The sequence below is a fragment of the Heterodontus francisci genome, chromosome 23 (genome assembly GCF_036365525.1).
Source record: "Heterodontus francisci isolate sHetFra1 chromosome 23, sHetFra1.hap1, whole genome shotgun sequence".
NCBI lineage: Eukaryota > Metazoa > Chordata > Chondrichthyes > Heterodontiformes > Heterodontidae > Heterodontus > Heterodontus francisci.
Genome location: NC_090393.1, coordinates 43,822,140 through 43,847,956, shown reverse-complemented (window position 1 = coordinate 43,847,956; position 25,817 = coordinate 43,822,140). Strand labels below are relative to the sequence as shown.

The window sequence follows — 25,817 nt, the reverse complement described above, 5'->3', positions numbered from 1 at the left end:
TTTTTGGATGTATGTGCTGTATATGAGAGCTAGGGCAAAATAAGGAGCTTTACTATCTCAATTCGTATATAGATTTATTTCATTATCAATTAAGATTTGGTTTTATAATAAATGGTTAATTTTGTTGTTGATTAAAGAAATCTGTTTGTGCTTTATTCTTGGGACAAATAGAGTATCTAATTTGGCTGTTTTGGTAAGTGGGAAAATGTATTGATATGCTGTGATCTGTGGAGAAGTGGGACTGAATTAACAGTGTACTCCTCCAGTCTTGGTCATAACAATATGTATTAATGACCTAGACTTGAGTGTACAAGGCAGAATTCAAAAATTGTGGGTGACAAAACCTGGAAGTATAGTGAACTTTGAAGGGGATAGGGATAATATCTTCAAGAGGACATAGGCAGGCTGGTGGAATGGGCAGACAAGTGGCAGATGAAATTTAATGCAGAAAAGTGTGAAGTGATTCATTTTGGTAGGAAGAAAGAGCAGAGACAATATAAATTAAAGGGTACAATTCTAAAAGGGGCGCAGGAGCAGAGTGACCTGGGAGTATATGTGCTCAAATCATTGAAGGTTGCAAAGTAGGTTGAGAAACAGATTAATAAAGCTTATGAGATCCTGGGCTTTATAAACGGAGGCATAGAGTACAATAACAAAATTATAAATATAAAACATTGTATAAAACATTGGTTTGGCCTCAACTGGAGTATTGTGTCCAGTTCTAGGCACTACACTTTCGGAAGGATGTGAAGGCATTTCTCCTTGCGCTGTTTTCCTTGGAAAAGAGAAGATTAAGAGGAGATTTAATAGAGGTGTTCAAAACCATGAGGGGTCTGGATAGAGTAGATAGAGAGAAACTGTTCCATTGGTGGATCCAGAACCAGAGGACACTGATTTAAGGTGATTGGCAAAAGAAGGAACAGCGACATGAAGAAAATCATTTTTTACGCAGCGAGTGGTTAGAATCTGCACTGCATTGCCTGAGTGTGTGTTGGAGGCATATTCAATGAAGGCCTTCAAAAGAGAACAGAATAATTATCTGAAGAGAAAAAATTTGCAGGGCTATGGGGAAAAGGTGGGGGAGTAGGACTAGGTGAGTCGCTCTTGCAGAAAGCTGGCACAGACACGATGGGCCAAATGGCCTCCTTCTGTGCTATAACCATTCTATGATTCTATAATACAGCAATCACGTCGCTGCACTGCTCAAGTTGGTGAGTCCCTTTGTAGCGCTAGTTATCTTTTTGGCAATATTTCTCCATATAAAAACGGGGTTTTTTTTTGATCTGTGTACAAGTCTTGAAAAGCTGCAAAGAGATACTATATGATGGGTCCAGCTCAGTTGGTTGTAATTTGTGTGTGTAAATTGAGAAAGTATTTTTTTTAAATGGGATTTAAGTCAAAAATCTATTTCATGTGTCAGGTAGTCACTGCCAAGGCTGGGTACAGATATAGTGGGATAGTGGGCGGAATCTTAACAAAACTGACCCGTGCTTTGGGGAGGCCAGTAGCAGTTCGGGAACCTGTTTGCAATTGAAGTGGGCTTTGCCATGGCTCTTGAACTCAGCTATGGCATTAGCATCCTGCTTCTGTGTTTCCTGCCCAATCAGAGAAGGTGGGTGGGATGACTTGCCAAATCTGTCAAAGGAAGATTTCTAGCTAAAGTGAGCCTGGTAGGAGTCAGAATGCTGAACTGTACCTTAATTCCCATGACTTCAGCAACCACAGGAATGGAAAGGAAGGCTGCCCCCTTCCCAGGTCTCTTACTCTTACATGGAGGTCTTGCTATGGCATCTGGGAGACTGAGGGTGAGATTTTGTTTGCCAAGGACGGGAAGAAGAGGCCAATCTTTCCAACCAAACAGGAAATGACCAGGGAAATGAGCAGCAGGAGGTGTGGTCCCTCGAACCTGGAGACAGTGCCCAAGATGTTCAAGGACCTCAGGAGGGCAGGAAAGGTAAGTGATATAACAGTTCCAGATGCCAAGCCCACACTCTGACTTTCCCAGCATTCTCCTGCACAACACTCCTCAGACCAACGCACCTTGCAGCTCTACTCATCCCTCTTTCTCCAAGCACCTCCTCACATCCCCATCTGAGCTGTCGATACTCACACTCACTCTCATCCATGCCATCTTGCACCCATGCCTCATTGTCACCCTCCGCAAATGTTATTCTCTCCTCTCCATGGAAGCCACTTTTCACACTCGCAACTTGCACTTTCTCTCCTTGCAGGCGAAGACAGCGCAGAACTCCAGGGAGAGGCAGGGGTGGGAGTGCTTCCAGTGACTGCCACCTTGATGCCCTGGTCCTCTGGGAAGAAGGCCTTGGTCCAGGAGGCTGCAAATGTCAGCTGTGAAAGTCTGAGCCTTCTGAGGCACTGGTGCTCACACGTCAAGAGCTGATCCTCCGCCTGCAGACCCTGTGTTGGAGGCCTCCCCTCTTCTGAGCTGGATCTCTGTCTATCCCTTCTGTCCTGTGAAGTGGCATGTGGCTGAGGAGATGGCTGTTGGTGTTGTTCGTCAGCAGAGGTCAAGGTAGTGCTGCATATGCTGCAGTGAAAGCTGACAGGGAAGTGCAGCTCAAGGTGAGTGAAATATAAAACAGGTGTACTGACTTCCAAGAAGTTGGAAATTACCTGTCAAGCGATAAGAGCTCACTCTCAGAAGAAGTGCTGGAGCAGCAGCCTCTCCCCTACAGCTCTTCAAATTCACAGTTTGAAGGTTTCTTAGCCTGTCACTTTCACTGAGGAAGCTGTTACAGACAGGTGGTCAGGGGGTGGTTCCCACTGTTCACCTCCCAACTGACCATAGTCATGTTTTATTCAAAATAATGAGTTAATCCTGGAGGGTCAAATAAACAGAAAAATGACCTGTTTTAAACCTACAAGAAAACCTAAGATTAAATATTTACTGAACAATATTAATTCCTTAAAATGTTTGCAACACCATACACACCTGCATGCATTCACTCTCACATGCACTCTCAAAGATAAATAGAAGGTGAAGGGTAAGAGTTCAAGGTATGGTAGATATTTGGGGTTTGCGGTAAACCTGTTGAATCTTCTAAGTAGGACAGTCTCTTTTAAAGATGCAGTTGAACTTGTTGAAGTGATGTAGATTTCTGTTGGTTAAGATTTCAGACTGGAGATGGTGGTCACTTTCAGTTTTCTGCTGCACCAAGTAGAATTAGCAGCAGGGCTTCTTGTTTAGGCTGGTTCTTTCCACAGCCCCAGGCTGGACTGTCTTCTGTGAGGTATCTGACTCAGATACTGAAACAGCCCGGGTCCAGATGTAGCAAGACCTGAACATCCAGGCTTAGGCTGTAAGTGGCAAGTAACATTTGTGCCACACAAGCGCCAGGCAATGACCATCTCAAAGAAGAGACTATCTAACCATCTCCCCTTGACGTTCAATTACATTACTATCAACATCCTGGGGATTACCATTGAGCAGAAACTGAACTGCACCAGCCACATAAATACTGTGGCTACAAGAACAAGTCAGAGGCTAGGAATTCTGTGGTGACTAATTCACCACCTGTCTCCCAAATACCTGCCCACCATCTACAAGGCACAAGTCAGGAGTGTGATGGAATACTCTCCACTTGCCTGGATAGATGCAGCTCAAACTGCACTCAAGAAGCTCGACATCATCCAGGACAAAGCAGCCTGTTTGGCACTCCATCCACTACCTTCACCTTGGCAGCAGTGTGTACTATCTACAAGATGCGCTGCAGCAACTCACCAAGGCTCCTTAGGCAGCACTTTCCAAACCCGTAACCTCTACCATTTCGAAGGACAAGGGCAGCAGATGCATGGGAACACCACCACCTTCAAGTTCCCCTCCAAGCCACACGCCATCCTGGCTTGGAACCGTATCGCCGTCCCTTCATCATCGCTGGGTGAAAATCCTGGAACTCTCTTCCCAACAATACTGTTGGTGTACCTACACCCCAAGAACTGCAGTAGTTCAAGAAGGCAGTTCACCACCACCTTCTCAAGGGCAATTAATGATGGGCAATAAATGCTTGCCTTGCCTGCAACGCCCACGTCCCATGAAACAATTTTTTTTTAAGTTGCTGTGATCTCCCCATCTCTCTCCAGTGGGTTACCTTTTTATTCATATTGGCATTTCTGTTATCTGACACATGGCCTTTACCCTTGGTGTGACCGCATAATGGACCAGGATGTAGAATCCATGTCTACCTATTGATGTCTGGATGAGTATCATTCTGTTAAGATGTGACTACTTCACACCACCTTTGTTTCAGAAGAAAACCATTCAAGTCAGGAACGTCTCTTGATGATTTCAGGATGGGTGTAATCGACACCTATTAGTCTGGAATGTATCCTTTTGAGACAGCGAGACATATTTTGAATACACAGGCCAAGTTATCTGACTTTCGGTGGCCATCTTTTGCAGCACATTGACTTTTCCTTTTTTAAAAAAGACAATTTCAAAGAATCCACATTGAATAAAGTTTGTATCTTAAGTAGGAATATGATATGTCTTTACTGGGCATGACAAAGCACTCTGCTCATTGACTGTGGCGAGTTGCAGAGATCTTGGGAGACCTGTGTGCTGGCCAGAATGCAGGGTTAATCTCGGAGTAAATTACGTGTTTGCTTATTTTAATGACTGTCCCAACAGCTGCACAGGAGTTGCCCACTTGCCTGTAAACATGCCCGGGTCAAAGCTAGAAGTGGGTGAGATTGTCTGGATCCCTACCCAATGCCTTGATAGTTACAATTCTGCCCATTGTGTTTCAGTTGTCAGTCCCAGAATGGTGTATAGGTAACAGGCATGGCAGCCCTCTCCAATTTTTCAAAACTTCCTGCTGGGTGATACCACCACCCCTTCTCAGCATGTGTGATGGAAACCACACCTACCAAATGGAAACATATTAATTTCGTTATATGGGACACTACTGAAACTTTTTTTTTACTGGACATTGCACATAACATGTTTTAAAAATACCACCGAGTTGAACAGCTGAAAACATGGCTGCACATTTACATTCTGAGAGACAGTTGAATAGACAGACAATGGGAGTGCTCGCTGATTTAATTAATAAGATTGGTCTGGGCAATCATGATAATTATTCTTTGTCTAAGAGCCGGAACTCCACACGCCACCGAGTGTGACTGGAGAGCTTTGAGAATCAACAACCCTTCCAGAAGATGCTGTCTCAGATAAAGAGATGGTCACATGACTTACCTGCTGGTCAGACTGGGGACTGTTTGAATTGTGCCACACAGAAAGGTTTTTGAGACTGCAACTGAACTCAAAGGAGAAAGCACCTCTCCCATTGTCTCTTTCTCCAGCAAAGTCCCAGGAAAGCCATGATGGCAGTGCAAGCCTCAAAACCAAGCACCTCTTCTGCCTTCTGGTACCAGAGAAGCAAGTGTCGGAAATTGTGCACTGGGCCACAGCGAGAACTCCGAGACCCCAACTCCAACCAGGAACATTACAGCAAAAACAAAAGGCAGTAACTGAATTCCATTTATTGCCAACCCTACTTCAACCCCCCTGCCCCCCAATTCTTTCTCCCCCTCTGTATCTATTTGTGTATATGTTTATCTCATATGCATGCTAGCGTGGTTGTGTTGCGTATTTTAGTAATTTTAAATGAGTTAGAGTGATAAGGCTAATAAACTCACATCCTTGTTTAAACCTGAAAAAACCTGTCTGATTGGTTCATTTGCAATTACAACTAGATAGCAGTGAGCAAGCTGACGTGGTAAGCTAAAAAACACTTTTTTTAAAAAGATGACCCTTGTTATGGCCAAACCAGGAAAGGGGCAAGAGGGGAGCCTGAGACCCTTTCTTCACCCGGTCGTAACAATGTCCTCTCTTAACCTCACTCAAATTGGACATAGAAGAGTGGATTTTAGTTTAGTTTAGAGATACAGCACTGAAACAGGCCCTTCGGCCCACCGAGTCTGTGCCGACCATCAACCACGCATTTATACTAATCCTACACTAATCCCATATTCCTACCACATCCCCACCTGTCCCTATATTTCCCTACCACCTACCTATACTAGGGGCAATTTATAATGGCCAATTAACCTATCAACCTGCAAGTCTTTGGCATGTGGGAGGAAACCGGAGCACCCGAAGGAAACCCACGCAGACACAGGGAGAACTTGCAAACTCCACACAGGCAGTACCCAGAATTGAACCCGGGTCGCTGGAGCTGTGAGGCTGCGGTGCTAACCACTGCGCCACTGTGCTGCCCCATGGGATTTCAAACCATGGGATTCATGCTCTTGTCGTCACCCTGCTGCTAAGACTGTATTAGTTCTTGTAGTTGAGCATTTCTTTCTGTAAACTAAGTTAACCAGAATCTAAACAATTGCACAGCCCACACATTTATTATGAGTCATTTCATTATACGAGTGGATCTCCCCTTGTGCTGCTCTTGATAAGTCTGTGATGTCACAGTCTCAGTATTACAGAATTGGTGCGCAGTTAAAATCACTTCATTAGCAGTAATTGTCAAAATGGCATTAGTTAAGATTAATGCACTTAAAATTGATGGTGCTGCAGGACCAATTTACTCCAGAGTACCCAATGAAAGGAGGAAGGTTGTATGTAAACCACTAGCTGACGTATTCAGTACATTTTGAGACCAGGATTGCCTCCCATGGATTGGTGGGTGAATTATGTAGCCCCATTATTTAAGAAAATGATATGCTCATTAGCTAGATTTTGATAACGAAGCTGTTAGAAAGCATTGGAAAGAATGTGCTTTATGTTCACTTGGAGACTTTTGGCAGTTAATACTTTATGGCATTAGAAAACGTTAATGTCCTGACTCAGTAACATTATTAAGTTCTTTGAGCGAGTGACCAGAATTTTGATTGATTTGACCTTAACTTCCAAAAACTTTAATAAAATACCACACAGACGGGTGGAAAATAGATCTTATAGCATTTTAATTTTAGAACATTTATTGAAACTATGTAATCAGAAAAGATCTGTTAACAAGCAGTGTTCAGCAGGGCTCTATATTGGAACTTTATTAATGATTAGAGGGCAGGAGGTTTAAATGCAATAATTCTTAGATTTGTGGAAAATGCAAGGGTTAGCAATTCTGACCAAATCAATAGATTGCAGGCTGAATTAGATAAATCAGGTGAATGGAGCCCACGTGTGGCGGATGCCATTTAATACAGACAGATGCAGTGTCATGCATTTGGTTTAGGAACTTCTGGGAATGGTTTATTATTTAAGAGTACCTGTCAAAGGTTGCTCATCAAGAAAGTTATCTGAGGGTAATAGATCACTCATTTAAAAGTGCACAAGCAGTCTGAGAGGCTGTAGCAAAACCTCATGGGATTTAAAGTTGTATTAATAAGACTGTTTAGTATACATAAAGAGTACTATACTTGGGCTATATAGGCTCTGGTATGCTTGTATTTGGAGTATTTCTGTCCAGTTTTATTCCCTGCATATGCTAAAGGGTGCAGACGAGGGCAGTTAGGATCATAACAAATTGTAGCGCTGTTAGTGATGTGAAAGAACCTCCAAGGATTATGGTTATTACTTTGGAGGAAGGTAGCCTTAACAGGGGTTAAAATGATGAAATAACTGGATACAGTCCAGTTAGATGTTGTTTGAAATGAATAGGGACTGGATGAGGGGTCGTGCCTTTAAAATCAGTAGGCAAAGAGTTGGGATAGAAGTTGTGTATTATAAACAGGGAGTCATCACCTGCTGAAACAAACTGTGGTGAGCATGGAGTTTCCACAATTCTTTCAAAGGAAACATGGCAAATTTCTGAGGGAAGAGGGCATTTCCAGTTATAATGGTTAATTAGTTGTGATTTATGATGAATCATGACAGCCATAGTCTAGAAACTTGCTTGAAATCAAAGGGAGTATAAGAGAAATTTCTCTTTTTTTTGTGAAGTGGCTCTTTTCTCTTTTGTTGCTCTCCAGGAAACATTGAAATAAAGGAGTGGCGTGGTGGGGAAAAAAAAAGACTTGCATTTATATGGTGCCTTTCACAACCACCAGACATCTCAAAGTGCTTTACAGCCAATGAAGTACTTTTTGAAGTGTAGTCACTGTTGTGATGCAGGAAATGCAACAGCCAGAATGTGCACAGTAAACTACCACAAACAGCAATGTGATAATGAGCAGGTAATCTGTTCTTGTGATGTTGTTTGAGGGATAAATATTGGCCAGGACACCAGGGATAACACCCCTGCTCTTCTTCGAAATAGTGCCATGGAATCTTTTACTTCCACCCAAGCACACGTTTGGGGCCTCGGTTTAACGTCTTGTCTGAAAGACGGCACCTCTGACAGTGTGGTGCTCCCTCACTACTGAAGTGTCTGTCTTGATTTCTGTGCTCAAGCCCTGGAGTGGAACCTTGTGATTCAGAGGTGAGAGTGCTACCAACTGAGCCATGGTTAACCCTGCTAATGACTTGCTGAATTAATTGTATATGAGACTGCTCTGCTGACCGAATGGGCTGAGCTTATTGGTGTTTGTTCACCCTTCTTATGAATCTAGGAGCTTGAGAGGATCAAGGCTCTGTCTGGTCTGGTATCAAGGGGAGGAGGTTGTTGCAGTATACCAGAGTGGGGTAGGGGAAGACTGCCAGTTCTTTGGGAGGATGGTTGTGACCTAGAAGCAGGTGGAGAAGTTGGAACTGAGGCCTGGAAGCATTTGAATGGCATAGTCGATCTGTTAGCACTAGGGCAAGGCTTGGGGCCACTATGACCCCTCATTCTCCAGTTCCTATTCATTTCAAACAACGTCTAACTGGCCTGTATCCGATCACTTTGGACGGCACAGTGGTTAGCACCGCAGCCTCACAGCTCCAGTGACCCAGGTTCAATTCTGGGTACTGCCTGTGTGGAGTTTGCAAGTTCTCCCTGTGTCTATGTGGGTTTCCTCCCACATGCCAAAGACTTGCAGGTTGATAGGTAAATTGGCCATTAGCAATTGCCCCTAGTATAGGTAGGTGGTAGGGAAATATAGGGACAGGTGGGGATGTGGTAGGAATATGGAATTAGTGTAGGATTAGTATAAATGGGTGGTTGATGGTCGGCACAGACACGGTGGGCCGAAGGGCCTGTTTAAGTGCTGTATCTCTAAACTAAACTTTGTTTTAAACATTTCAGTAATAAGCTCTGTTAATCCTACCTTTCTCCAAAGTAAATAACTAATTGTTGGAGCCGATGTCACATAACTTGGAGCTCTACAATTTGGTATTATCCTAGCTGCCCAACTCTGCACCCTGTCCAGTGCCTTAATATCCTTTACCATTTGCAGTGAATAAAACTCAGGGCTTTGGTGTTAAGCATCTGACTGTGAATGGTTGGAGCCAAGTCACCCCTCTGTGATCTGAGCCAAATAGGTCCACAGAATTCCAGACAACTACTAATGATTGACCCATCAGCCTGGAATGTTAATTGCAACTGATGGGTTAGATTCATCACTGACTGCTGAAATATTTCCAACTATGCTCCAGATAACCCCTGCAAGGTAAAAGATTAATGAAAACACCGATGAGAAACTTGCTAGCTGTTAGTGTCTAATAAGTTCTGTTAATGGATGTTAAATACCTAGTAGTTGAAGGTAATACGGTGAACAGGTGTTGGGTATTGATTAGTTAATTGTACTCAGATGTACATATAAAGAAGAGCCAGCCAGCACTGGCTGGGTGTTAGGAGTGGAGAAGTAAGTTCTGTGGCAAGCAATGAACAGTCTCCACCAATACATCCGAGTCTCAGTGTCTTCTTCACAAACAGGCTTGGAAGTTTTTCTCACATTGATAGCAGAGGATGGTTGCCTGAAAGTGATGATTGGAGACTAAGATTTGTTTTCAGACGGGAGGTTAGAATTGGAATTTTTTTTTTGAGAAGATTTTGTTGAAGAAAGATGATTGAAACCGAGTAAGGTGTCGGGATATGATTTTCCACTGCTGTTTTGTGATGCCGAATCTTACGATCAATGGAGGAATGAAGTTGATCTATGGACATGAGGTATGTCTTTACCAAAAAGAAAGCAAGGAATAGCCCTTGCACTTTCACTTCCCACCAAAAGCAAGATCGGGGTAAAGTGTTCTCTGTTCTAGAGGCTCATCATTTGGACAATCTCGTAAAATTTATCTGAAAAATGAATGCCTATGAGGTGTGGTCAGACTTTGATAAATTTAGAAAAATGGATGGTTCTTCTATAGAAGAATATATAATGGAGTTTAACCGACTATGTGCAAGGTTGCAGCTATTCTACTTGGAAATTCCTAAATCACAACTTGCCTCCAAATTGTTTGATTGTGCTAGGATATCAGACAGGGATAGGTTCTTGGTATTGTTATGAAAGTAAAAAAAAAAATTTTTTTTTAAAGGAATTTGTAGTTAAACTGAATAAATGTTGGACCAGTTTTTTTTAAAGAGAGCCATGAAGGGGGCACTGAAAGAACTGGACTGGCAACAATGTTATTGATTGTCACATGACTCAAGTTAAAGATAGAACAGAAGCCTTGGTAACAGGAGCAGAGAAGTGACCAACGTCCTTTGATTGGACAAGCCCAGTAGCAGCAAAGCGCACCTGGGATTGGCAGAAAACTCAAAAGTTGGTTGTGAGTCAGTGTGTTTTACCTTCTGGAGTGAGTGGCTGATAAAGTGAAGTCTGCTGAAATGTAAAAAGGAGAGAAGACCACAACCCAGCTCTTTTTCCAGAAAATCTCTGAAGGACCCTGAAGTCCACTGTGTCAATTCATCTTGTTTCCTGTGTTTGAAGAAAACCTGCTAAATTACTTTTCAACGCCGCCCGAAAAGAACTGTTCTAAAAGATCTCAGTGACCTGTTTGTGTACTCAGAAGTTAGACCTTATGCCAGTTTTGCAACAACATATCTCATCTGTTCTCTTCAAGAATGAGGAAGTACTGTGCCCAAGTTTTTTATTGTCTATAAAAGCTGTGAATTTAAAAAAAAAAATCCTTTTTTTTTTTATTTTTTCGGTTAACCAGTGTATATGTATGTGTGTGAATATGAATGGGCTAAGGCAAAAAGGGAGATTTAAAATTTAATGTTGGGACTTTTAAGATTTTAATCTGTGATTATGCTTTACTTCGTTACTAGTTAAGACTTGATTTATAATAATTTTGTTAATTAAAGAAACCTGGTTAGTGTTCTGTTCTGGGGAAAAAATAGAATATATGATTGGCCATATCCATAAGTGGGCAAATTTAAAATAATATGCTGTGACCTGTAGACAAGTGGGACTAGAATAAACAGTTCACTCCTCCCACTTCAGTCATAACAGTATTAACCGGAGTTAGATTCAAAGAAAGAGATGGGCTTTTTGATCAGATGTCTGACTCCCTGAAAAAATTTTGGAGAAACGTTCCTTTCCGGCCGCTTTCATGGCAGAAATAAGCTCTTCAGCAGTGACAAAGGTGGAGGATACAATGCTAGCAGCATTTCGAGGCCGTTAAAATATAGAGCCCAAATGTCAGTACAAAAGGAGAATCACAAACCAAACAAGTGAAGATGGAGACCCTTTTGGCAGCTATAACAGATGGAAGGAATTGGGCAATTATAGCAGAAGGATGAGCCCCAGGAGTAACCATGGAGTGATCATTAGGTGTTTCTGATATGACTCAAAGTATCATTGTATTGCATTGTCCAAAAACGAATAACCGGGTTTTTGAGGTGACACATGCCGTGGAAGATTCAGAAGGCAGGGATGACGCTACTGATCAATCAGAAGGAATTGTACTGGTCACTAGAAGCTTCAGTCCAATAATGAGTGTCCTAGTCGCAGATTCGTTCAATTGCACAGTGAGTGTCCATCCACGGTATATGAAGTGGACTGATTAAGGTGTTGCGTGGATTCTTTAAGTAAGAAAGACCATAGTAAGAGAGAATATGACAGTTTTATCTGTTTCAGGTTTGGGAATGACAACAGTTGAAATCACTAAAAAGAGTGGTAATTGCATGTAAAATAGCAGGGGTAAACCATTTTATTAGTACGGATATCGTATCCAGTGAAATACCTTTGCTGTTAAGTAAACTGTCTATGAAAAAGGCTCCGGTGAAATTGGATATGGAACATGATAAGGCAATTGTCTTTGGGAAATCTGTAACTTTGCAGTTTACTCAGTTGGGACAATATTGTACTGCTTTACTGAGCCCTAACATCTCTAAGCAGGATGCTAAAGAGATATTAATGGCATCGGGGGTTAGGGATTTAAAGGAGAAAGGGCACATCCATCTTGTCATAGGTTGAAGATTCTGTTAAAAGATGCATCGGTAATAGATGATGACTACACTAAACTTATTGAGGATATCAGTGAAAAATGTGATATCTGTTTTTAAAAAAAAAAAATACAGGAGGACACCATCGCGACCCATAGTGATTCTCCCATTGGCAAGGGACTTCAATGAAACCGTAGCGATGGACTTGAAGGTATAGGATAAAGACAAAAACATTTTTCTTCTACACTTTATAGACATAGCAACTAGATTCAGTTTGTCAACGGTAATTTATAGTAAAGACAAAAAAGTAATAGTGGACAAGATAATGGAAAGGTGGATAGGAACGGGACTGGGAGCACCTGCTAGATTTCCAACTGACAATGGAAGAGAATTTGCCAATGATGAGTTCAGGAGTATGTGTGAAAATATGAACATTGTAGCAATGCACATGACAGCAGAAAGTCCTTTTTAGTAATTGAGAGAAATCACGCCATAATTGATGAAATGCTCCGACAAATTTTAGCTAACCAGCCAAATTGTAAATTGACGATTGCTCTGGCATGGGCAGCACGCGTGGAAAAGCACGTTTCAAATGGTTGGGGTCCACAGTAAAGACCTGCTACCTGACCCGAATCCGACGGGACCCGACGACGTGTCTGGGTCGGGTCGCACTTCCGGGTGCAGCATTCGGGCTTGGGTCGGATCGGACACGCTCTATCGCCACCTCAGGTAAGTGACTCTAATGTTAATTTACTTTTTGGACTTTAAAGGTGGTTTTGTTATTTTAAGCTTGTGCAAGTAAGGAACAAAGTAAAAAAACGGAAGGTAGGTTAACTGATGGTCGGGCGTGGGGAAAAAATGAAAGGGCTCGGGTCGGGTCTCATTTGCAGACCTGAGCAGGCCTTTAGGCTACAGCCCTTATCAATTAGTTTATGACAGGAATCCGAAAATGCCTTTGGTAATGTGGGATCATCCCTCAGCTTTAGAGAGGACTACAATTAGTTCAATTTTTGCAGAACATTTGAATGCAGGGAGGAGAGCATTTATTAAAGCGGAGGTTTCAGAAAAAATCAAGAGAGCTTTGACATTTCAGAGCAGGCCATCTGAAAAGAATTTTAATACCGGGGATATGGTGTATTACAAAAGTGAAGGACAGAAAGAATAGAGAGGCCCAGGAAAAGTTATAGGCACTGATGGCAAAACAGTAATTTTGCAGCATTGCAACCAAACCTCGTGGCTTATTGGCACTGATTATACATTGACCGAATCTGAACAAATGATGGACACTGATGATACAGGTTAAGGTTAGAACTCCATTCGGAGTTCCAAGGCATGACAGTGGTGGGGAGGGGAGGAAACTGTTTCCATTGGCTAAGGGGTTGATGGGCATAGTTTATAAAGTTTGGAGTGAAAGCTCGGTACTGGCGAAAATGTTTTTTTGGTGGTGGGGGAGGGGATGGAGGAGAGAGGGAAATAAATATCTTAATCGTAGGGGCGTGGAAGAGAGGCTTTGATGTTTAATTGACTGTTTTTAAAATTAAAAGTGCTGTTCTCAAAAATTTAAATTGCCGGTAAGTGCTTGAAGCCATTTAAAAATGGCGCTGGCACCAGACACCATTGTCGGGGACGGAGCAGCCGTCCCTTCTATGTCATCGGGGATGGCTGTTCTGCCCCTTCCATTTAAATGAGCCCCCCCGTGCAAAATATTGAGGAGGCTCGGCGGCACATAAGTCATGCGTGCGCCACGCCTTCTTTCCAGCTCGCCGGCGAAAACAGTGGCAAGCCAATAAAATGCAGCCCATAGAGTTGAATATTAGGCAGACTAGGCTGGGGGTAACCCTAAATCAACAGTCTTATCTAGTGAATGTTAATAGGATCCCACTAAATCGGGCCAGATCCCCTCAAAAAGGAAGACTCTGTAACCAAGGAAGAAGCAGACCAGTTGAGGCGCTTAATCAAGCAATTAAATTGGTTGTGCACATAAATTAGGCTGGATGTTTGCTATGATGTATCAGAATTGAGCACCATGCTGAAACCTGCTACTGTTGCAGAAGTACTGAAAGCAAATAAGATATTGAAGAAATTGAGTTTAGACAAATGTGTACACTCAAGTTTCCACCATTGGGTGACCCAGAAGAAATGACATTAGTCATTTTTAGTGATGCCTCACATGCTAATTTTCCAGATGGTTATTCGAGCGCAGCAGGATTCATTATATTTTTGTTGGGAAGAAATGATAAATATTGTCCATGAGCCTGGCAATCAAAGAAAACAGAGGATACTTAAAAGCACCTTAGCTGCTAAGACACTTGCAGTGATAGAAGCAATTGATATGGGTATGTATTTATCGAGTATTTTTTTAAAGGTACACTCATAAGGGGCAATTGAAGAAACATTGTCCTATAGAATGCTACAGAGATAAGCATTCTCTTTGGTACCGTGTCCATTCGTTAAAAGGTGTCATGGGAAAAGATGTTGAGGATTGATCTCGTGAGTAAAAGAAATGTTGGAAAGAAAAGAAATTTCCAAAATAAAAGGGGTTTGACGCAAGTCATCAGTTGTCAGATTGTTTTATGAAGAGAGGTCCTTGTTCAAAGAAATTGTTGGATGTCCTCGAAGAGAGCCATCTTGTGTTGTGATTAGTTAGGAAAACGTGGAAATTTTTAAAGATGGTTTTGTAATTCTTTAAACAAGGTTTTTTGTTTTTTTTTAAAAAAGGAATATACAGTATGTTAATTGCTGCTGTTGAAGGTTGATGGTATAATGTAATATGAAGAAAAATGTATCATTATTTTGTCTTTTTGTTTTTTATATATGCCTTTAAAGAAAAGAGGGAATCTGTTAGTGTCTTAAGTTCTGTGAATGGATGTTAAATACATAGTAGTTGAAGGTAATAGGGTAAACAGGTGTTGGGTGTTGTTTAGTTAACTGTATTCAGATGTACATATAAAGAAGAGCTAGCTGGGTGTTAGGAGTGGAGAAGTAAGCTCTGTGGCAAGCAATAAACAGTCTCCACCAACACATCCTAGTCTCAGTATCTTCTTCACAAACAGGCTTGGAAGTTTCTCTCACATTAGTGCTTTTGTGCTAGTAAGCTGCACGGTTGAACTCTAGCATTAATCCTCTGCAGATTTGTAGGTTGTAAGCCTTGTCTGATAATTTGTGCCTGAATTCTTTAGGCTTGGCTAATTAGGATGTGTCTCTATGGCATTCTATATTAGGCAAATGGCAACTTCCTGTATGAAATTACTCAGGAGCTTGCTTGGAGATGAGTATGGTAATGGGTTTCAGGGTGTGTCAAACAACTGGCTGACAAAAACAAAATGTAATAACATGGAGTGGCTGGAGCGGTGTTCATTGTGCCCCCACCCACTGCCCATTTTGAATGGAATAAATTATCTGGGTTTTGTGCAGCCTAACTTTCATTATTTCTGAAATCTCCTCTGCTGAAAAAAGTAACTCAAATCTGTTGCACAACCTCCTGACCTTTATTGGAACAGTGGAATGTTTCTAATTGCCAAATGCTGCAAATTTTAGGTCTACCGTATTCCGAGCTCAGGAAATATCATCAGTTGGAAGCTAAAGGCTGCTAATTCTGGAGATAGAGTAGAGCTTAAGCCCAGCCTCCGGTTGATTGTGGAGTAAAGTTGTTGCAGTTCTAACGTAAAACAGATAAATTTGTGGCTAAGATTTATTTGGGAATTACTTAACCTTTTAGATGTTAATTTACATTTGTTAGTGTTAAGAGGGCTGCTAAAACCCACTTTCAAAGAATGTATTGAGCTATTTAATTTGTTGGCTTGATGTTACTTGTTGGTTGTTGTAGGTTTCTTACTAGTCAGCATTGCTCCGCTAACAGAAAATGTAGCGAATACTCAGCCGTGTTAATGTTTCAACCCTTCATCAGAACTGCCTGAACTGCTGAGTGTTGACATCATTTCTTGCTTTTATTTGAGATTTACAGCATTTCGCTATTTTGCTTTATATTTAGTGATGACGTGATTTTTTTTAATTGATGTGATTAAGTATGATACTTAAGATAGACCAGATTTTGAGTGCAGCACTTGACAGATGTGACGTGACATGTTCCCATGCCCTTTAGGCGCATGCTATTTGCAAGACATCTACTTAAAATGCTGTCCTTAAAGTCTTTCAGATGGAGTGAATTTTGGCACCATGTTTTTTTTACCCCCTTTGAAACTCTAGTCTAATCATTTCTTCTTCCACCTTCCAAGAAAATCTACAAATGGCTTGCTTTAAAGGACTGTATATTTGTAAATGATGACTAGTAGTGTTTCAGGAATTTTTGCTAACATTTAACATAGATAAACCATACATTTAACAACGAAAGCTGGGGCTACACAACCAAAATGACATCCTTTTGGATTTGCTTCATTTCAGTTCAGCAGTTTATCAGTGAAGACCGGTTTCCTCACCTGCTGTTCTATGGGCCGCCAGGAACTGGGAAAACATCAACTATTTTGGCCAGTGCCAAACGGCTTTATAAGGACAAAGAGCTAAACTCAATGGTTTTAGAGGTAACAACTGAAGTTTTTTGAATCCTAAAATATTGTGTGGCATTGCGCCATAACCATGAGATGCAGTTTTAATTATCCCATCAGAAGCAATTAGGAAAGCAGAGACCCATTTAATTACATTCCATTTAGGGAGAGCAGTGCAAAGAACTAAGTTGTCTAAGGGCCACTATCCTGGGCTTTTGGTGCCCAGTTTACAGCAGCATTGGTGAGGCCAGGGAGCAAATTGCTTGCAAGCCCCTTTGATTACATGTCACCCAGGAGAACTGGGGCAGTCAGAAGGGTTAGCAGTCCTTTTAACAAAAAAGAAAACCATAAAAACTGCCTGTTTTAATCATAACTGATGTTGGACTAAACTAAAATTGTATATATGGTGTAGTTTATAACTTTGGCTTTACTTTCAGATTAAATGTTCTTCCTTAAAAAGATTATACTCCAATGCAGATTTAGTTGACCTTTTAAATATAGGGCCAAGTTTACACGAACTGTTTACAAAATATGGCTTTTAAAATTAAAGTGTGAAAATAAAGCTAATATGAAATGGGTAAAGTAATTAATCTGGGAAGCATTGGGGATATTACGATTGTCTTAAGCTTGTGTAGTGAGTGGAGGTTAGGGTAATAGTCAGCCAGAATTTATTTCTTGTCTGAGAATCGGGTGGAAAACTTGTTTGAGCTTGCTATGATGATCCTATAGCTTGCCAACATATGCCAGCTGAACTCGCATGTGAAAACTGGCCACTTTGGCAAGATATTGGAGGAGTGCCAAGTACTTATAAAGCACTGCATGAGCCAGTACCTTCAAGAGGAGAGAAATATACCTGATTTATATTTATATTCAAATAGGTTTGTTAAAGTATTTTTAGTGCAGAATTTTTTTTTAAAAAGACAAGTAGATAGGATTTTAATAATTGAAGTAGGACCTAGGTTAAAAGGAATACTGGATTTTCAGCTATACCTTGTTTAACATCATGGATTGTCTTATCAGTTTAAAAAAAAAAAAAATCCTATTCATGGTTTTCAACCCTTTGGGCTGAATTTTACCGGCCCCTTGAAGTCGTGGCGTGGGGGTCAGTAAAATGCTGCGCATCGACCCGCGACGTCAAGAAGGGTCCGCTGCATATTACCAGCGGCGGGGGACCTCGGTGCGGCCCCTCCGCTGCCGAGCAGCGGGCCCTACATCTCCATATGTGGATTGCCACTAAATAGATTCAAAGTAACTCACGGAGTTCCGAGATGAGGACCTGGTTGTATGGGGGAGGAATAATAATTTCAGGGTGGGAGGGGTGGAAGAGTGGGGAAAACAAATTTAACTGGTTGTGTGAATAGTGAGAAGGGGTTAGAGGACAGATGTTAGATTTGGGGGGAAAGTTCGGGAATTTGTGAAATCAATTAATGGCATTTCAGGCAATGAAATGACAGGGGGTTGGGGAAGGGCCTCCATTACTTTTTATATTTAATGAAAATCGATTATGTTTCGCCTTTAAAAATTACAATTAATTGTAAAGGCTTAAAGCCCTTTTAAAAATGGCACCTGCACAGTGGCACCGGACGCCGTTGCTGGGGACGCGGAGGCCGTCCCCACACATCATTGGGGGCGGGCGCTCTGCCCCCACTCTTTTAAATGAGCCCCTGTGCGAAATATCACTGGGGCTCCTCGGCAGCCGCTGAATGCGGGCACCCCGCCAAGTTCAAAGGGTGGCTGCCTCGAAGCACGGTGCCCGGATAACATTCAGCCCCTTGTGTGTGAAATTTTCATTATCTCTTAGTGTAAGAGTAGTTAATATAATTAACCACAGATCCTAGTTCTATTCCAACCTCTTGAATTCAAATACATTTGGAGCTCTTTCAAGGCTAATTATTTTGTGCAGATCCAAAACCTGAGTACAAAGTAATTACTGGCAGTACAAAATCTCTACTGTTTAAAATTACCACTTTCATTTTTCATTCACATGTTTAATTTTGGAGTGAAAAAAATGTCCTGAATAAATCCATGTTGAGAGCTGTATGATGCAGCTCGCAAGCCAGTATAGCCAAAAAGCAAGATGATGAAAATACCTGACTCCATAAACCACAAAAATAAGCACCTACATATGGATTAAGCATTATGATTAATCTAGGGTAATGTGTATATAGTTGGTGCAAGTGCTGTCCATTACACCATCATTTGTGGGGCAGCACCAAAGAATTCTGCAGTAGAAATGTGTAATGCTTCCTTCAATTGAATATAAATCATGGTGGCAATATGGTAACACTAAGTATATCTGACACACTGGTATATTGTTATGGGAAAAATTGTACTTTATTTATTTGGAGGTACAGCACTGAAACAGGCCCTTCGGCCCACCGAGTCTGTGCCGACCAACAACCACCCATTTATACTAACCCTACAGTAATCCCATATTCCCTATCACCTACCTACACTAGGGGCAATTTACAACGGCCAATTTACCTATCACCTGCAAGTCTTTGGATGTGGGAGGAAACCGGAGAACCTGGCGAAAACCCACGCAGATACAGGGAGAACTTGCAAACTCCGCACAGGTAGTACCCAGAATTGAACCCGGGTCCCTGGAGCTGTGAGGCTGCGGTGCTAGCCACTGTGCCGCCCAATAATTTTAATATGCTCATATGCTGCTTGTGTGCTGATGAAATTGTTCCCAGTGACAAGTCACAAATGCTTCATTGTGTCTACAGAGAAATTTTTGAGCTATACAATCAGTGGGTGTTTTTCACAGTTCAGAAGTTTCATATTCTACTTCACGGCTGTTTCGGTGATAACACTGGCCCAGATGCCATGATTTAAAGTTGAGTTGCAACAGTAATAATGGAAATTGGGAGAATTCTTTGATAATGAAATAATCTTAAAAATGGCACTTATATTTTTGGGGGGTACACTTAATTTATCAACAAAATTTATTGAGTGCTATCAACATCAGGGTTGCTTAAGAAGTAGTGTATATTTTAGTAAATATCTGCATGCCAATTAGAAGGGATACCATTTATTTATCATAGGGCGACTTTAAGACTGTTCCATTATTTATTTTTCTCTGTAGCTGAATGCCTCTGATGACCGAGGTATTGATGTAGTGCGAGGACCTATACTGAACTTCGCCAGTACCAGAACCATTTTCAAGTAAGCACTATGTTGATTTCAGTTCATAAAGAAAAGCCTATTTACACACAGCATTGCATCAGATATGAAGTGCTGTACAGGCATGATGTTGAGCGGTATACCTGCAGGAACAGCAAGTAACTTTGGCTAGTTTTGTAACACAGCTCCTTATCTCTTCTCCTGAAGGCTGTGACTTGCTGGGGTATGGTGTCAGTGGCCCAGTGGTATATGCTTCAGTGGACATTCTTTGTGTAAGCCTGGTCACTGAGTGTTAGTTATGGCTTCTTATTCACTTTGGGGGGTCCTCATAATTACAGAATTCTGCCCTTACCCAACATTATCTTGCATGTTTTCAGGAGAGGCCACTGACCAAGTATGAGATGCAGGAACCTTCATAAATTTACCTATCCCTTGATGGTAGTTAAAAAGCCACATACCACAGTCCTATCTGAATTTGGTAGATCAACACAGTTCAAGGATCAAAATCTGGAACCTTACTGTTCTGAATGAATACATCAGTGTGATACTGAGCCATTCGCTAAGCAGCTGAGGGATCTCCACCATGAGTTGTATTCGTGCAAAGTGGGCATTGATGCCTGGTTTGCTTTTCCCAATAATGACTGCAGCATCACTTAGACATGGGTAGAGTTTTAGCTAGTTACATAACAGCTCAAGTTTATGATCAAATTAATTTACGCAATCACAATCTTAAAAGTGGTCCATGAATGGTGCAACCAGGCAGCATTATGGAATGTAATTTTTTTTTCTTTCCGTTAAAAGTATCCATTGATGTAATCGAGGATGGTAACCTGGTGCAGTTTTATTCTTACAGCTGAAAATGGGTTTATCGCCAAAATAAGCATTTTTAATGTGTGCAGTCCTCCACCTGTGGGGGTAACTTGATTTTAAAATCACTGAAAATGACGTATTTAAACACCATACTGAGCCTTCTACCAGTTTCATTGGTGTACACTAGTCATTTTCTTATTAAACTAAATATTTGTTGATTGAAAATAACTTTTAAAACCTGCCTGTGAATGAGTGCAATTTGAAGAGCCTTCTCGAACCAGCAGAATCTTGCTATGTTGACCTAGGGTGTGGTCAGTTTTTTGGGCAGGGCTTGAACTGGCTGATATAAATCTTAAACCTGCAGAAAACTTTGGTTTTAGGTGTAACTCATGACATTTAAAATTTCCCATTCTTCTGCACTAGTTTGGCCGATTTTATTCGGATGCTGTTGCTATTACTAGCGGAAACTCTACCCCAGGATGTCTTTGTCACATCTGTAGTTTTATAACATGGACCGAATGGCGAGAAGTGTTTTCAATAGGTGTCAGGAAATGCTACTAACAGTAACTAATAGTAATGGGTCTGCCGTGGAACACTTAGTAATTTTTCCCTAGCCTATAACTGGTGTAGTAATTATGCAGTTAATTTGTATTGAAATCGTTATTACTTGTCTTTGCCGTATCAATTATCGAGTTCTGACCTTGTTTTACCTCACTTCAGGCTGTCTTATGAATTTATTAGAATAAATAGACTACACCTTATTTTGGAGGGGCAGGGAGACTTGGAGACTAGGGCTTCCGGGCTCCTCATACTTTTAGATTTCTCCTTTTTCTTAATTTGTGAATATTTTAATTGTTTCAAGTTATATATTCCCTGGTTGATATCAGTTCACTGCTGTGAATCAAACCTGTGACTTACCTGGTCTGGTAAGGCTCCGTATAATGCCAGGCAGAGATAGATATAACATGGTCCCATAGTTTGATCTTCTGCTGTGAACTGATATCGATCAGGGTAGCAATAGAAATGCTCCAGTTGTACTTAATTTTCCTGGACTTGGAAAGGGGAGGAAAATGGGTTAAGTTTCTCAATCCTGATTGACTGCTTTTGATAAGTGCACATGTAGGGATGTGGCGCAAGCGGCTGCTCCGATTTAAACAGAATGCTGACACACTCTGTCTAGGTTCACATGAAGAATGACCACCTTTGCTGATTAAGATTAGTTACATCTTCATTTTTGTAATCCAGCAACAATTTATCAGTTCATTATTGTAAGATATCTTTCTGTAGTTCCAGCAATTTCTTCTTGCGTGATTGAATGCTGAATAACAGTTTAGAGCTTTATTCGCACTCACTGACCAGTGCATGTTATCACCCTTGAATCTTTCACAAGAAAAGGTTCAATGATTTTTATTTATTTTTTCAGAAAAGGTTTTAAGCTTGTTATCCTGGATGAGGCAGATGCCATGACTCAAGATGCTCAGAATGCACTCAGAAGGGGTAAGAGCTGGAAGTATTAAATTTTAATGGAAAGATTGGCCTGTATGTTTTCTTTTATCTTGCGTATGTGACGAGCACTATTGATACTATGATGTATGTTTATATTTTCACCTGTTTGCCATAGTGGCTGATATGCAAAGCAGTACTTTAGTAATCTCAAAATAAACTAGCCAGAAGTGTGATTTGCAGTATTGGGGTAGGGGACTGGGGCAATTACTGAACAGGTGGATTGCAGCACATATTCCCCTTTCTTTCTTTGATACTTATTCCTTTTTATTACCTCATCTCAATGTGCGCCTCCCTCCCCCCCCCCCCCCCCCCCAAAATAAAAAGATATCGCACACTAATCTACTGCATGGCGGTAACCTGTTCTCAGGTCTCTACCTCTGCAGCTCATGAACTGGCGTTTGAATACAAAAAAATTCTCCAATGACTTTTTTTTTAAATTCCACTTTGGTTTCCCCTCCCTGTTGGGTAGTCCTAGCTTTGCTTGTTTTCTTCCCTGGCAGCAGCGATTGCTGTGTTCACTCTGACACACTGCCCGCAAGCTGCTTATTTTTAGCTAGAAGTCTGGATGTTTAAAATGCAGAGGTAGTCTTGGATGCTTTCCATTATAGAGCATCCCTTCATGGCCTACTCAAATAGAACTGAAATTATTGAGAATGCACACAATGCTGTTATTTATCATGCACTGAGTTTCTCTCAACTTTAATTAGCAATGTATTTGCATTTAATCTTTTGAAAATTGATTCTTCAAAAGAACTATGATTGGGTGTTATATTAGTTGCATTTAAAATAGCAATTTATTTTTAGAAGCTGTTACAGAATATTTTCTTTCAAACATTTAAATCCAGTCAAAAAGCTTGTCTTGCCCACTACATGTGCTGTTTTCCTACATTCCAAACTCTTAAATAATTTATTGTTTGTGATACAGTTATTGAGAAATTTACAGAAAACACCAGATTTTGCCTGATCTGTAACTACCTGTCAAAGATCATCCCTGCTTTACAGTCTCGATGTACCAGGTTCCGTTTTGGACCGCTGTCACCAGAACAGATGATTCCAAGATTGGAATTTGTCATCCAGGAAGAAAAGTGAGTCTCTTAGTAGTCCTACCCCATATAACTGTAGAAAATTAAGGCAGAAATTATACTGTCTGATGTACTTTTAATATAGTTTCCATCCTTTTCTGCAGTCCGTTAGTTAAATCTGCAGAGACATGCAAAAAACATTTTAGCAGAGATTATTTTTTAAATCTGTTCACTTTTTTTGGTTTCCTCTTGATCTTCATCTAATTGTATTCAGTAGTAACCTAAGTCGACTCTAATCTTATGCAAAGTAGCATTTTTATAACTTCCCAGTTTATACCATATGTAAGCTGCAGATCTTTTGTATCCACTGCTTTGCTAGAATAAAAATGTTACCACCATTTCAGAAAGATCAATTTACCATCATTATTGTTTACATAAAATGTTTTTTTCTAACTTTTCATGGATAAAATGTCTTCTGAAATTTAGCTACTTGGCAATTTTGCTTATTGGATAGAATTCACTTCCAAATAATTTGCTGGAATTCCATCCAAAAGATATTGGCCGTATTTTTCGTTGTGCTGGGGAGACCCTGTCCACTGGCCAAAAAGTCAGAGGCGAGCCGGCCTCTACTGGGCCTGAGGAGTCAGACCAGATTTTACACTCCCCAGGCCCTTAATTGGTCTTGGGCAGGACTTCCACCTCCTTGAGGCGGGAAGTCCTGCCTAATGGAGCTGCTGGCCAATCGGTGGGCCAGCAGCGCTTAGTCCCAGAAGCGCTACCGGGAATGGTGGCTGCTGCTGGGACTGCACCCAGCCGTCGGAAGATGATGAAGGATGGCCCCGGAAAAAAAGTAAATTTTTTTTTTTTTTTTTTTTAAGAGCCTCTCCGGGGACAATCCGGGCCCCGGCGAGGCAAGGGGGGGTTAGGGCCCCCCCCAGCCTGCAAGCAGGTTGCCTGCTTTCATTAGGCAGGCATTTTGTGGTCTCAGCCACCTGCCAGCCAAGGGTCAAATATCCGTGGCGGCAGTTGGTGGCCCTTAAGTGTTAGATAATTGGCCACTTAAGGGCCTTGATTGGCTTGGGGCGGGCAGGCCATTTCTCCCCACTGCCGCATGTAAATTGGTTACGGGAGTGAGAGTGGGTCAGGATGTCCCCTGCCTCCTGCTCAATTTTACTTTCACCCCCCCCCCCCCCCCCCCACACAACCAGCCTGCTCGTTTGAGGTGGCAGGTGAGGGCTGGCATAAAATTCCATCCATTGATTATGCCTCGTCTTTAGACAACGGAATCACAGCATAGCATCTTACAGCGGGAGACCATTCAGCTTGTCACACCTATGTCAGCTCATTGAGCTGTCCAATTTAATCCCATGGCCCAGCTCTTTCCCCATAACTCTGCAAATCAGTCCTCTTCAAGTACATTTCCAGTTAATTTAAAAAAAAATTTCTATGGAATCTGATTCCACCACCCTTTCAGGTAGTGCATTGTGTATTTTAACAGACCTTTATTTGAAGACATTTTTCCTCATTTCCCTGCTAGTTTTATTGCCAATTATTTTATATGTATGAACTCTGGGTACTGATCCATGCCAGGTGAAACAGTTTCTCCCCACTTGTTCTATGAAAACTCCTCATAATTTATAATAATCTTTGTCTGGACTTTTTTGATTGGTCAATTTAAGGGTGCGTCTGTTGGTGGGTTTATTTGGGTGGTGTGCTTGTGTACACTCAGTGCTGGAATGTTACACAAAAATTTTTAAATCACAGCAATCAACTGTCACCCCACAGATGCAGAACAGAGTTTTACAGAACAACCTCACCGAACATAAAGCCTCCTACAGGGGTGGGGGTGGTGTAATGGGGATGGCATGGGAGGAGTGATGGAATGGGATGGGAAGAGGTACTGTTGCAATAAAGATAATTTCATCACAAATGTTTTATGGGTCAGAATGCAAGGGAAACCCAGGCTGGAGGGATTTGTGGTGGCGTGGCATAAGAGGGAGGGAGACAGCATGGGAGGTAAAGAATGGGTGGTGGGGGTGACATGGGAGGGATGCAACTGGGGTTGGGATGGGGGATGGCATAGTAAGAAGAGGTGACATGGGGAATAGGATGGTGATGGGTATGGCATGGGATGGGGATTTAAATAAATACTGTTGTAACAGGCTGGATTCGTCGGTGAGCTTTAAATGGCCGGGCTGTCTGCACCGCCCCCCACCCCCAGATGACGTGGAGGGAGCAGGCAATCCATCCCCGGCAACAGCATCAGGTGCCGTGCCATTTTTAAAGGGCTTCAAGCCCTATATTACAAATTTAAATTTTTAAAGAGATATTTAATTTTTTTTAAAAAAATTTTAATTCAATAAGTCCCTCTTCACCCCCCCCCCCTCAATAAACATACTATTCATTTCTTCCCCTGCCTTCACCCATCCACCCCCCCACCCCCCAAAAATACTTACCTAGTGTACCTGACCTTCCCCTCTTTTCCCCCCCCCCCCCCCGAAGTTCATAAACTTTTAACTTCACCCTTTCCCACCATCCCCTACACCAATCTGATTAGTTTGACCCTGCTCCCCCCTCCCCTTAACAATCTCTGCTATAAGGCAAACAATCCCAGTTTTTCTCCATATAAA

The 25,817-nt window shown here is 41.6% G+C and overlaps 1 protein-coding gene across 2 annotated transcripts in view; it reads left to right on the top strand.

The window, feature by feature from the left end:
• The window catches only part of rfc5 (replication factor C (activator 1) 5), a 53,424-nt gene that overhangs the window by 10,285 nt on the left and 17,322 nt on the right, over window positions 1-25,817 (top strand). The window contains exons 2-6 of one of the 2 annotated variants that reach the window (XM_068055177.1): window positions 12,357-12,432; window positions 16,623-16,759; window positions 19,812-19,891; window positions 22,083-22,156; window positions 23,091-23,250. In XM_068055177.1, the coding sequence (XP_067911278.1) occupies window positions 16,748-16,759; window positions 19,812-19,891; window positions 22,083-22,156; window positions 23,091-23,250 (326 nt within the window). In that variant the 5' untranslated portion in view covers window positions 12,357-12,432; window positions 16,623-16,747. The remainder of the gene's footprint in view (window positions 1-12,356; window positions 12,433-16,622; window positions 16,760-19,811; window positions 19,892-22,082; window positions 22,157-23,090; window positions 23,251-25,817) is intronic. The other variant, XM_068055176.1, reaches the window with a different exon arrangement.